The 14,818-nt window shown below is 32.0% G+C and overlaps 1 protein-coding gene across 1 annotated transcript in view; it reads left to right on the top strand.

The window, feature by feature from the left end:
• LOC118193638 (lys-63-specific deubiquitinase BRCC36-like) overlaps positions 1–8,378 on the top strand; it is a 42,076-nt gene extending 33,698 nt beyond the window's left edge. Inside the window, exons 6-7 of the mRNA XM_035364750.2 lie at positions 5,704–5,876; positions 7,561–8,378. Of these exons, the coding sequence (XP_035220641.1) occupies positions 5,704–5,876; positions 7,561–8,168 (781 nt within the window). The 3' untranslated portion in view covers positions 8,169–8,378. The remainder of the gene's footprint in view (positions 1–5,703; positions 5,877–7,560) is intronic.
• The last annotated feature ends 6,440 nt before the right edge of the window (positions 8,379–14,818 follow it).

The following is a 14,818-nucleotide window of genomic DNA, read 5'->3' on the forward strand; positions in this document are numbered from 1 at the left end:
GTTGATTCCGATTGCGTAATATTACATATGGAAGAATTACGCCGCACGTATTGCACAATAATGTTTGCGATATTTTGCAGAGATAATTAATTTGATGTTCAGTCTGAGATTTATTTATGAACACTTAAAAGAGTTTTACTGTGCTTTCTAAGCAGAATATTTCTCAGTTCCGTTGGTCTATTTTTATATGATGCACATATCGAAATGTCAAAATCATTTATTTAGCTGAGAAATCTAAAGAACGGCTACAACCCCACCTCCTCTTTTTCCAGTTACGCTCGACTATACGGAATATTCGGCAATTTCCGAGTATGCGGGTTAGTTAAGCTTTTACTGTTTAAGGATGGCATGAAGCAATTTCCCGTCTCCTGATTTCAGAAATTTTCCTCTTTTTCACTTAAATTACTTTGCTTGGAACATATGTTAAAGGAAAACTGCTATGCAATGAAAATTTAGAAAATGTTCAGAATTTTGATTTAAATTATTTAAATATTAATATGAGTGGGAAAATAAATTATATTGATTATTAGATGCAAAGCGAATACAATTAATATGGCTTATTATTATTTATTTTCTATATTTTGAACTGAAATTTCATCATTAAATCTTGTAATATAGTTTAGTTCTGCATAGTTTTTTTTCTTTCATTGTAAACTAATTCTGTAAATTGAACTGTCATTTAAAATTTAAAAAAAAAAGTTGTTTTCCATGGTTGAGGTAATGCTCATTCTCTTGATAAATATTGCATTGCTCATATTTTAAATTGCAAGTCTAATTTTTCTTTTAAGGTTATGCAGTTGTGTATAATGTAATTAGACAGGTGCTTATTTTTTTCTTAAAATGTGCTTGAAAAATGCTTATAGGTGCTTATTTTTTTAACTAAAATGTGGCTATGAACCCTGTCTTTGTATTCAAAGGGCTTCATGTGATAAAATGTCTTTTACACATTCATCTTGGATTTCGAGTAGATCAGAATTCATAAAGTGTTTATAGTTTTAGAAACCATTCTTTTTTTCAGTGATAATTCAGATTTAAGTATGTGCTGGCTTCCTTTGCTTTGCTGGACTATTACTTTGTTAATGTCCAGTTGTATTACACTGCAGTGGAATGCAAAATTTTACCCAGCCAATGTCGTTTGATGTAGAAATAGAATGATTGATTTGTATGCAATTTTCTGTGTGCCTGCAAAAAGTTTAAGTTGTAATAATTTTTCAAGGGCAGATTTTGTAATTCATAGGCATTGTTAAATATTCATTATTTATGTTTGTAAAAACTGCTTCTCCATGTTAGATTAGAGCATTTATTTCAACATTTAATCTGTCACAAAGTTTATAATTTAGCGTAAAATTCAACCTTGATGTTGATGTTGGTTTCTGCTATTTTCAGAACAATTACAGGAGGTCTTAGAAAACTGTGTATATACAGGGTGTTACAGCAAGTCAGTTACAAACTTTCAGGAGAGAGAGATTACGTCTAGACAATGGAAAAACACATGGCAGTGCATAGTCGGAAATTCTTTCCTGGCACAGTAATGACAGCACAAAATATCAAGGAAGGACAGCAAGAGGGTGAGAATAATGTTATTATGCTTAGTGCAGCAGAAACCAAGAAATCAGATCAAAAACAGATGATCGTCATCAAAGAAGGTGGTCGAAGTTACAACCTGGACCGAGATACAGAAACTGTGTGTCATGCATCTTCCATGTGCTGGAGATGTGAAGTCTGCATCGTGGTCTGGGGTTATAGTTTCGAACACGTTCTTTAATTACGACTGTTGTCTGTTTGTGCTCTTGTTGATTTTTGCTGTACTTCAACATAATAAAACATGTTTTGTCATCCTGTTCATCTCCTTCTTTTTTTGTGTGTGTTTTGTGTTGTCACCACCACGCCAAGAAAACATTTCTGACTATGCATTGCTATGTGATTTTCTATCATCTAGGTGTATTCTTTTTCTTCTGAAAATTTGTAACCAATTTGCTGAAACACCCAATATGTTATGTGTGTATGGGTTTGTTATGAATTGAATGCAGAAGTCGAAAAGTGAATAAAATTTATTATTATAACAAATAAAACAAAATGCTTGAAGTTCCTCAGCTATTCATACAATATCTCACAGTAGTTATCTTTTAAACTACTAAAAACATTGAATAGAATTTAAAACAGAGAAACGTAGAGAAAGCTAATCCAATTTCACTGCGAATTCGCTATAGTAAACAGCAGTTTTCTAAACAAAACCCATAAAATAATTATTGAATTGAGGGGTTTTTCCTACGTTTTATAAGCTTTTTAATTCACACATGAACATATTCTGGCATTTTTTCGATTTATCCCGAAAAGCAAAAGTGTGCAATTATGAGATATCTGTTTATTAAATGCACATGCTCCTGCATTTTTAATTTTTCTGCTGTAGCTTTCTCCTGAAATAAGTCACGTGCAGAATTGCACAGGGAAATGAAACAATTTAATAACAATTCTATTAAAAATAGCAAACTAAATAAATCAGTACAAAAACCTTAACAATATGTATACTGAAACTGACCTAATTTTTGCTCCTTTATTGGTTTAACCATATGAAGTAATGGATGAATTTAGAATAAACTTTGAGCAAAAGAAATTCTTAAGTATTGCTTGATATTTGAAAATGGAGCTGAAGGGCAAAACCTGCTTATTAAATATTTTCAAATAGATCTACCTATGTGACTTCTCATCACTTGAAATATGCGAGACTATTCCATGTCCACAAGAAACATTCCAGAAGCCCTTCAGATACCAAAGAGCCACTCAGAGTAAGTTACTGTAGAATATAATCAGATTTTAAAAAATAAATAAATAAACTATCTCAAAAGGGTTGCAGGAGCATTCTAGGAATGTTAAAATGAAATGTCTCGTTCGTTTTAAGATTGTTATTGGAAAAGTTGTAGTTCAAGAACAGTCTGTGCTTTCAGTGATCTGGACTTGTGAGAGTGCATTTTTATGAGTAGTAAGCAGCTCAATAGGCACAGATCATGGAGTTTCCAAGAAAGACTATTTGGAGCAATAGAATGTGTTCAAATTAATTAGTTTATTAACTACCACCTGAGAATTATATAGGAATGTCATGTTAATTTACTGGGAATTAAAAACTTAATTAAAAACAAAAAAGGGATTGATTGAACCATTCATTTTGACAGTAATGTGAATAATGTTAGTTACTTAAATTTGTTGCAGCAATGCATTGTGCTATGCATTCAAGAGAACTTTGATGATAAGGAAACTTATAAGTCTCCTCCATGACTTCCACTATGGTGTAAGAACCTACTTTCGGGAGGAATCTACCTATCAGATGAAAAGATTTTAATACAAATCATCTGCTTTTACCAAACCTGACACCACAAGATATTTTTTATCGACGTATAGGTTGCAAACTTTTAATAAATGCTGAATTGATGAGAATCATAGAAAAAGAATGCATTACAAATACTAAACAAAAGTATTCTTGATGCCTACAATTTCATTCCTTTGCATTATCAGTGATGCTTGCACCAAAATCATCTATTAACCTTCCAGCACGCATGTATGCGCAAAATACGACAAATTCAGTTTTTAATGCACATTTTTCGCATATCGAAGCTGATCTGACATCTGAAGGTCATTTCTATTCCTCCTTTCTACCCTTCCCCACATCATGGAATGTGCCCACAGGAAGTCGTTTGATTTTTTTTTTTTTTTTTTTTAACTGAGTTTTTGTGTTATGTGGCAACTTTTTCACAAAAGTTATGACACGCGCGTGGTCGTGTTTTAAAATTCGGAAAATATTTTTTCCCTCGAATATTTTGTAATTTTGTGTTATTAATTCCCATTTATTATTTTAATTTGAATATATTTGGCTCTGTAAATTTTATATTGGTTTTCATGGCAAAAAAATATGTGCAACCAGCTGATTTTGCTTGGATTCTTCAAGAATTATTTATCTGATGAAGAAAAGGAAGACAAGTAAACCTTTGGATGGGAGAACAGTAGCGATTTCCATTCCTTATTTTCTTTTATTTCTATTTTTTAGAAATAAATAAAAACGTTAAAGTTAGTTTAAAGTGCGTTTTTGTAACCAGTAAGAAGTAAATTTCCTTGCAGAAGTAAGTAATGCTAAACTTATTTTTTTCCCTACCAATGTGTTTTCCTTTTGTATTGTCTGTCTATACTTGTCTTTGATGAATATTAAAATTAGCTTTGATTTAAAAATATAATTATTAAATAATAAACTTAAAATTTCCTATAATGAAATACATCATTCCATTTCCATCTCACTATAATAAGAGTTTTAAAATAATTTACTTATACAGTAAAATTCCAGAAATCTGCAAAGCTTGGGACCAGAGGTTTTGCGGATTTCAGGACAGAAAAGATAAAGCATAATATTCGAACTAAAAGTGCAAAATGAATAAGGCATATTAGGTACATTTAATTAAATTATTATATACATTTTTGCAATAATTTATTATATGCATTAAATTATTATTACATATATAAATTGATTGTATTATATGTACACAGCATCGAGGTTTGCCGATTTCGTCTTGTGCAAAATTTCCGGTTTCGCAATCCGGTGTTAGAATCACTGTTGCTGTAAAATTTCAACAGCTTTTCTTTATTTTTCCGTATATCATACACAATCGTGTCGCAACCATACCATTCTGCTATAAATCAAAGAGTAGCACCTGCTTCCATCTTTTGCAGAATTTGTACTTTTTGCGTTACCGTCAATGCAACGTGTTTACGTTTTTCAAGGTTGCAAGCAGTAAAATCACGAGTGCGTTTCTTATCTGCCATTGTATTTAAAAGGGCTGAAATTAAAAATATTCTTAATTTATCCACAAAATATCTGGATAGAAAAAAAAAAAAAAAGGCAGCACACAGTCTCATGAAATGAAATAACAAAGCTCAGAAAATACAACAACATGAATCGTGAACTTGAACAAAATGTTGAGTGAATCATCTGCTATTTTATCTGGATGCAGATTAGACGGGAAAAAACTTATTTATTTTATCTTATTTTTTTGACTTGGTATTTCCGTTTTGACTCATTATTATTCGGTAATTATGACGTCATTATTCGTAAGAATTTTTTTCTTCAATATTTCGTACTCAATCTTGCGGTTTCCGCAACCTATAAACTGAATGTTTATATTCTGAGAGGATACGCGGATTTCAGGTCGGCGGATTTTCGCTGTTTGAATGTGATATTTGTATTTTGCAATAATAAGATTAATATTTTATTTCTTAATTTATTATCAATATTCACTCATTCTGTTGCTTTTTGTGCCAAAAACGACAAAATAACATATGTTGAAAAAATTACGACGCTCGCATTCTTGTGTAAAATTGCCAAGCGCGCATGCTGCAAGGTTAAAAACGAACATTGGCCCCCCTCCTACCCCGGAAAAAAATTATTCATTTCTTTAGATGCTTTTAAATATTGAGTATGATATAAAATATGTGTTAAACACTACTTTATAATCATTCGGAGTTGTTTACGTTTTTAGGACATCTAATGAAGTAGCTTTTAGTCCCAGAAAACCAATTTAGGAAATGCTGTAAATTTGCAAGCAATTTACTTTTCTTGTGTTGAGAATATATTTCTAAAATTACTTTTTGTATTTTAAGAGTAATGGTGTTTTTTTTTTTTTTTTTTTTTTTTTTTGTGTGTGTGTGTGTGTGTTTTTGTAGAAAGAGGCGACTTGATGTTCCCATTCGTCTGGTTCCAGCAAATTACATTAGCAATGTTTGCATGAATGCTTTAATACAGTTGCCAAGGTATTTGTGCCAAGAAGAGCAACTTGCGTATCAAGTTACTAACCAAATGCAACTGGATTACCTCACTAGGCTTCATAATAGCTCAGGTAACTATTTTAGTGTGGAGAAGTACCTATTTAAAATAAAATTTGCATTTTTCTTTCAGTAACTGGAAACTGAAGGAATCAAGGTGCAAAGTTAAATGTATTAAGATAAATTAACTTTAATTTTAAATACTGCACTTTTTGAATTCGGTCCAGATTTTCTCTCTCTCTTTGTTTGTTTGTTTGCACTGCAATTCATGGCAAGAACTTTGAGATTTTGGGTGCAGGGGAGAGGGGGAATTAGTTCATAATTTCACTAGTAGACAATGCTACAGTGTTAATTTTAAAAAGCTGCCTTAAATATCATGCAGTTGCTTCATTGCATGGCATTTCATTCTATTGGGTGGTAACTTTGTTCCATATAATTAAAAATCCATCAAGTCCAGTGACTGAGGAGACGAGGCAGCAGGACATGAATGCCTAATCAATCACTCATTCTAAATGTTCATAAGGAGTGCTCCATCATGCATAAACATGTGATTCTGTTTGAGATTTCCTTGCCTCAGATGTTATGCCAAGTTTTTTCATAATACAGACATTTTTAAGCAATGCTGTTCTGTTATTGAGCATGTTTTTTATCACTTTTTGCACAAGGTGACAAATGCTGTGAAACTGCACCATGCACTAATTCACATTGATTGTAATGGCTTCTATGTGTAAACGCATGGTTTGCTCTTTTGACTAGTTTACAGTTATGCAATGAAAAATATGTTAATAATAAATAATCTGTGCTTAGGTTGTCTTGTGTGGACCTATTATGGATCATCAACTTTTTTCAATATTCATGTGGTGAATTTTCCTTACTCAGGGTTGTCATTTGGTTAACTGATGCAGTGATTGCAACTTGTAGGGATACAGTTGCAACACCTGCAACAGTGATAAGCTTGATAGTAGTCTTCCATTTAGGCTTTAATAAGAAGCCCTCAGACAGGATTGGAATTATTTATGACTTCTGTCACAGGAAAATTTAGAAATAGTTAAGCATTATGAGCATCAGCAGTCAGGAATTAGGTTGTTTGCATCAAGTCTCGAGATTGCATAGTTTTAATTCTTTTCATTTGTTTTTCACATATTTTCTTTGGGAGACGCAGATAAAAATTAAAAGAATTACATTTAATTTTTACAGTTGTACTCAATGAAGATATGTATTAAGGCACATTTTGTTGTTGTCCATAATGCAGCCTGGTTTGGTAAACCTTGGGCCCTTTCAGTTGGAGAGTATTTAAGACTGTTGAATGGTTTTCATTGTTTTCCTCATGTGTAACAGGAATATAGAACAGTTTCTTTTTAATGTTCTCAGGAAATTCCCCCTCCTCTTAGGCAGATACTTTTTTGGTTTGTTGTATTTAAAATAGCCTAACCTTGTCAGATGTTGCTGCAGCAGTTGTTTAGTAAGATCATCATGGTATAGTAAGTGTATAATAGATTTCAAAATGAAGAGCATGGGATGATTAATAAAAAAGTAGAATAGTGTTCCCTGATTAAATTTTGTTACATATTGACTGTGTAGGTTACATAAGTTCTACACATTATTACCTTAAAGGGAAGAAGACATCAGTATTAGGTATTCTGTTTTATAACTGTTTCACATGCATGAGCAACTCACTTTGAAATTATAGCAAGTCTAAACTTACACAAAATATAATAAGCAAAAGTTATTGAAAACTTACTTTTTTTTTCCTTACAGTCTATTTAAGATCTATGGGACAAATTGCAGAAGTAATATGTGGACCACTTTTGAAAATGCTGGAGGAGAGAATACTTAATAATGAAATTAAGAGAAAAAAGCTCCAGAATAAAAAAAAAGAACTTGCTACAGTTTTAGAACAGATTTATAAAGAAAATGCTCGGAGTAGAATATCTGAAAGTGCAGTGTCCTCACCTGGTACAGGAAAGCGTCATCTTAGTCCTCCCGTTTCATCTGAAGATGAGACTCAAACATCTATAGCGCAAGCAGAAATGACAGCTGAAATTCCTGAAATATTAAATATTCCCATTTCCCCTCACAGTGTGTCTGACTCATTGGATCCGGAAAACTCAGATGGGGCTCTTAATCTCATTCCATCATCCCAAATGGTAAATGAACCGAGTGCTATGGAAATGCCAGCAGCATCTTCAAATTATATGTCTCATGGACTTTCACCAACAGTGAAAGACACTATTTCAGAAGAAAAAGAAAACAAGTCTCCTATCCCATATCCTAAAAATGAAGATTCTGTTGAAACTTCTGTGTCAACTGAAACATCTCTTCAATCAATATCTATGCCAAACTCACCAGCTGAGGATGTTCCATGATTTTTTTAATATGATGTATTTGTATCTAATATGTATGCTGCAAGTGGATGTTAAACTAAATTTTTTATCTTATAAAATGCTGAAAGTTAGTTTACTCACAGGGTTCTCATGTTTTATGAAAATAATATATTCATAAGAATAACTTTCAAAACAAATTTTTAGCTAAGTCATAAATGTAAGATAAAAGAAAATAAAGCTCATTAAATTGTATCCTTTATAGTTCTAATTCTGTAAATATGTTCTTCCTTGATGGTTTGGTGAAATACAGAATCATTTTAGTGCAATAAATTCTGTAGTCTTTATAGTTAAAAAATTCATGAAGGTAAATGAAATTATTGAAAATAATGAAAAAATTTCATATGCTGTAATTGGTTTTTCCTGTGTGTAACAGGCCAGTTTCTTTCTTAAAGATATGCATAAGGAGAATTATACCTTTAGAAAGTCATATCTCTTTATGCAGATAGCACTAGTGTGCTTTGCCCTAATATTTCAGTTCTATATTGCAGTTGATGATGTCAAAGAGTTTTCAGAAACTGAAGCATTCAAATTAATGGTATTAATTTAATTATGGCAAAGCACACTAGGGCTATCTGTCTAAGGGGAGAGATGCCTTTGTGGATGACTTTTTAAGGGAAACTGGCTCGTATACACGTTACACATGAGGAAAACTATGAAAACGCCCATGCAGCCAGCCCGTTCGCGGGATTCGAACCTCGGACCGAACTACCAGTGTTCAGCGACTTTACCGCTCGGCTGCTGGTGGGCCCATTCAAATTAATGAAAAACCATTATTTGGAATTAGGTCATATATTCAGACAGACTTGCAGTCTTTGCAGCATTTAATTATGCTTTATATGTATACATCATAAAAGTCTTTGTGGGGCCTTTTTTCTCACAACCATTGGTCATAGACATTTAATTTTTAAAATGCATAAAATAAGGAAAACAGGTAATGGCATCTTTAAAAAATTCTATCCACATCCCTACCAAAAAGTATTCATGAGGCAACTTAGTATGCTGCCAAAATAATTATGTAGCAATCCACAGTGTCACTGAATAGTTTTTTATGTGCAACTCAGATATACCAGGGTTTGTACGGTCCTTAAAAGTCCTTAATTTTGGCCAAAATGAATAAATAGTCCTTAATTTTGCTCATTTGACATTTCTTATCATTTCTAATGATTGCCATTCTAAGTGTGAATTACGATTTCTCATGAATATGGAATTAAAGTTACACGGCCCTTAACCAATCTGTTGGCGGATTTGCGTTGCAAATGCTAAAAAAAAAAAAAAAAAAAAAAAAAAAAAAAAAACAGCTACCCGAACGAAAGTATCGGTGTCTGATTGGCTATTCACCCAATCTTTCGAAACAGGTGTTATCCATAAATTTAGGCAGATTGTGACGAAAGCGTGAAGCCGGAAGTTGATTAAGAGGCGAAAGTGATGATGAAGGTGCTCGAGAAAAAAAAACGGGGGGATTCTGAAAATATTTGCCAAAATTAGAGCAATCCCAACCTGGAAGGCCACAACCCTTCCGACGCCAATAGGAACGAGATGCCTGGAAAGTGAATTTTCGATAAACTGTGGCTTCATCAAGCTGACTATAAAGACTGGATATTGATGGATTGCAATCCTTAAATGTGGTCTTTGTCTGAAACAAATTGAAATTTCTAGAATGGGAGAGTCAGCGCTGAAAATTCACATGAAAATTAAGTTTCGTCTAATCATTTCAATTTGTTTTTACACGGTTTTGCTTAGCTTAATTTCTATGTTTGTTTCAATTAAACCATAAATTAATTTTTTATCATCTTCTACGGAGTTTATTCTCTTTTGCACATATAGTAGTAATATGTATGGGATATCGGGATTATGAGTTTATTTCTGCAGAGGGTCTGTTATCGATTTCGCGGGAAATCTGTTGGCTCCATTTTGATTTTAGGTCGCCAAGGGCAAATTCGGTACGCTAGCGGAGAAAAAGTGAAGTTCGGAAATACATTTTGAAGCTTCAATAGACAATTAAGTATTTGGTTTAAACCTATGTTGTTGATAGTAATGCATAATTTTTGCTAATGGCGATACAATTATTAGTTGAAAATAACTAATTAAAAATTTTTTAATATTTTTAAAGCTGAAAACAACTAATTGAAACTAATTTTCCTGAATTAACTAGACGCAAAATTAACTTTTATGAATTACTAAAGTTATTGGGTAGAAGTTTAACTGAAAATATACATTCCGTATTATATATATATATTTATACAGTACAAAGTCCAAGGTCTGGACTCGTTGGGACTTCGGCGATCCCAGATTTGAGATTTTTCCGGATTTTAAATCATTTTAAATCTACTAAGATGGCACGTAGAAATTAGAAAATTGAAAATATGAAATCGTGATTTATGATTTAAAGGGTATCAAAATTTAAAAAGAAAAGAGCTTAATATTTATATGTTTACTTTATTAAACATTTCTTTTAATGTGAGTTGTTTGATTTGTTTTCTCTGCTAATACTTTAGACTAATACTATAGACATATCATTTCTTGTTCAGTTATTAAGTTCCATTGTTCAAGTCCTGTAATTGCTGTGTCGAGAATTCCGAATAACTTGTCAATCAAAATTTTTTCTCGTTCAGTAACCTCTCTGTTACTTTCTTCACTATCGGTAGCTGTATTTTCTGGATTTAGAACCATACTACAGATTTCGCCCTCCGTTAATTGATTGATGATTGGGCATTTTCATCTCGATGAAAAACTTCTGTTTTACTTCGCTAAATTCTGCTGCCTGGTGCGGCCATGCAAGCTCTGGCGCTGGTTCTGGTTTTATGTGAATAACAAATCAGTTATTCTTAATTCAAATAGCACTAAATATAATTGTTTGTCCTATGAGTATCATTAACAAAATCTATTTTTAGCATAAGGAAAGAAATTTCTGCTAAATCTCCCCTTGTCAACATTTTAGCGCATTAAACCTAAATCTGTAATCGGATAATACTCTGTTATTTGGCGTCGCTGCATGATTCATCACTCAAGTTGTCATCCGTTGATAAACATGCGGTGATGAAAGCAAAATACAATAAATAATGATTCGTGATTTTGGCATCAAGGATATAAAATATTAGTTGTTGTAAAATTAACAAATGTTTCGGTTTGAGATTATGCCAAGCAGATACGCAGCAGCTATGGAGTCAAGTTACTAATCATACAAATTTATGCTAAAATAATTATTTCTTCAATAATGAGATATTTTATTTAGCGCCAAACTGAGATTAAGAATCGGGATTTCCGGCATGTTTTTTTATGATGAGGAAAAAAAATCTAATGCGCGTGCATAAAGCATACCCCTTCCCTTCAAAAAAGCCCTAAAAAATTGGTTGGTGGTGGCTTTGAGGTCCGGATTTTAGATCATTCCAGATATTGCATCTCCAGATCTCGGACTTTGTACTGTATATATATACATCTTTCAAAATATAACTTACCAGTATGGATTCACTCTTTTAAAATAATTCTACTTTAATTAAACTTAGGAGATAATATAATCAATTAATCAATATTGCTTAGGAAATAAATTATATATATATATAGTAAAAAATGTATTTCACTATTCAATCACAGTGAATACTTGAATTTTCACTATTCAAGTATTCACTGTGACAAGTAATCTTATCTTGTCACATGAACAGGCCTCTGTGGAAAGGGTCTTCTCTGTAAATAAAGCAATTGAAATTGAAAATTTAAGTGACTCATCATGCATTTTTCAATGCACAGTATTTGATTACATAAAATTTTCTGGATGTGTTCTTAATATCGAAATTAATAAAGAAATGAGATCAGCAGCAGCTTCTGCAAGAAGTGGAGTTCGCTATTTAGAACAAAAATCTTTAACTAAATCTGAAAATTCAAAGATGAAAAGAAATATTATTGAGGAAGAAATTGATTATATGAAGCAGAAGAACAAATTTCTTCAAAGGGGCATTAAAGATGTTAATGAAGAAGTAGATGCTTTAGCAGATGAAGCTGAGACCAGCAGTAACATTGATTTGTTTATCAAAGCAAATGAACTTAGAAGAATAGTTAAAGAAAAGGAAATAGACATAAATAAATTAGATGTTAAAATAGCTGAAAAGATTTCAGGTTTAAAAAAAGTACAAATGTTTTGTATCTTTTATTGTACAGTTTATTATTCTAGTATCTTTCAAAAAAACCAAGGAAATAAGTTGTATGTTTACAAATCAGTTATTTTAATCTGCAAAATATTCTTACATTGTGATTATAATAGTAGTTGACTGTGTTTAAATAAATATCAAATAAGTTAAATAATAATCATGTAAATCTCTAAAATAGTGACTGTTATTAGTGTAAAATACACTTATACATGTTTTTCAAGAAATTATGTCCCTAATTTAATGTTATCTACTTCATAACTTGTAGGGAGTTAGTTTAATTTTCAAAATTGTTTTATGGTAAGTATTAAATTGAATTTAATAATAGTGCATAATACACACTTCTGTTAGTTTCTTAAAGTGAAATTACAAGCATGAAGTCAGTTGTATGGATAATTGCTTTATTCTATTAATTTTTTTGTTTGCTGATAGGTCCTTAATTTTTTCTTTGATGGTCCTTAAAAGTCCTTAATTTTCATGTAAGGAAATGTGTACGAACCCTGTATACAAGTAGCACACATCTGTTTTTTTGCACTTCTGAAATTCAACCATCATTTTTCTGCTTATTGTTTCTTTTTGCGATTAGAACTTCTCCTCATAACTAATTGTAGTGGAAGTGGGGAGTTTGCTAGCTGAAAAAGCATTGCATTTATTTCTGCAGAAATATGGTGAACAGTTTGCTTTCAATGAAATTGTACATCTTAAATGATAAAATTTTTTGCTGAGTTTTGCCCCCAATTTTTATGGAGAGCAGCCGGATGGACAGGTTTGAGGGTTTCCCATCCCTCTTTTCCTATCACTAACTTCTCGAGAGGCTGCGTAATGCTCCCATGCCGCATGGACACTATACATTTAGAAATATGTAAATGTACGGTGTAAACCTTCTCCGGGTTTTGAAGCTGGGCCCTTGAGTGCGGCAGTCGGCATCACTAACCATTATCCCGGTCGGGCAGCTTTGAACCACGATACACGAGCACATAGAGTAAAGGGATAATTACTGACAGTTTTGATACAGAAAGATATACAAGGATACAGTGATATGCAAAATAAAAAATATCAGTGCGAGTGACTCTCATATTATTGTTTAATATGGCTGCTTGGCATCATCTGCAAGCAGTAATCATAAATTGGAACAATGAAATGGCTATTTTTGAGATCTTTTGAGAAACTTGCATGCTTGATAGTGCGTAGCAGGAAATAAAAATACTAAAAAAGTGTTGGAGATAATGATAACAATATAAACTCACATATTCATGAAAAATTGCAGAAACAATTTGAAGAAAACAATTTCTTCGTTATTCCGAACGTGCCACGCACTGTGGAAAGTTGTCTCAGGATACAGTTTTGGGCTTCCCGGTTATAAAATATGGCTCTGATAAGTAAAAACTTCAATGTTCTTAAAAAAGGATTTTAATCAAGTGTGTGAATATATGTGCATATTAAATGGTAGTAAAAACTTTTTACAAACATTCTGTAGTCTTCATTGTTAGAAGAAAACTGTGTCCTGAAAAGAAATGGTTGTTCACTGAAGCCTTCCCGTAATCTTTTCTATTATTATAATACTAACCCTAATAGACTATATCCCTGCCATCCTATATATTCATTCGCCATATTCGCACTGTAAATATTTGAAACTGGAAAAATATCTGATTTGATACAATTTATCAGACGGCAGTGTCGGCAAAATAATATAAAATCTTCACATTACAAAAAAAGGAAAAAAAAAAAAAGACTGATCTGGCCAGTCGACAAAATTCACACTGCATTTTTGATGTCTCAAAAATGAAATTTAGGATATGTATTGGATGTATAGTACTGAGGGTAAAAGAAATAAAGCTGATTGATATATATTTTTTTACTTTAGCACAAGAGCTTTCAGGAACTGAACACTATCACCACTTTCAGATGCAACTAAGTGAAACTCAAGTCAAACAAGCAGAAAAGCAGATTTCAGATTTTTCAAATTAATTGAATGCTATCACATACATAATATTCACTTCCGAAAATTACATCTTGGTTTTACAAAATTTGCATAACAAGAACAATGTATTTCATAGACAATAATTTTTAGTAGAATATTCCAATTAATTTTCACCCCCTTATAAAAACAGCTATGCTTTAGGGGAAAAGAGGCCATATTTCCTAAGCAAGCATCTGTCAAAAAAATAATATCCAATTTATGCTGGTTTTTTACTCTCTTAAAAGAAGGAAATATCTTCTAGGTTGCTGATTTTTCCCCCTACCAATAGGCATTTTATTAAAAACTGAATCTAGCTTATATTTTACTGTGTAAATGACCTTTTGAAAAAAGAGGCATGTATGAATTTTTAAGATAATTAAAGTCTAGAATTATTACATTTTGCATATACCCCTCATATTCCCAAACAGACAATAAAAATAACAAAAAGTGTTGGAAATAACAATATAAACTTGTATATTCATGAAAAATTACAGTACATTGTTTCTTTGAATCGATAAAGCATTCACCAAAAT

This window comes from Stegodyphus dumicola, chromosome X1, assembly GCF_044657685.1.
Source record: "Stegodyphus dumicola isolate Sdum_Otavi_A_Nest chromosome X1, ASM4465768v1".
Lineage (NCBI taxonomy): Eukaryota > Metazoa > Arthropoda > Arachnida > Araneae > Eresidae > Stegodyphus > Stegodyphus dumicola.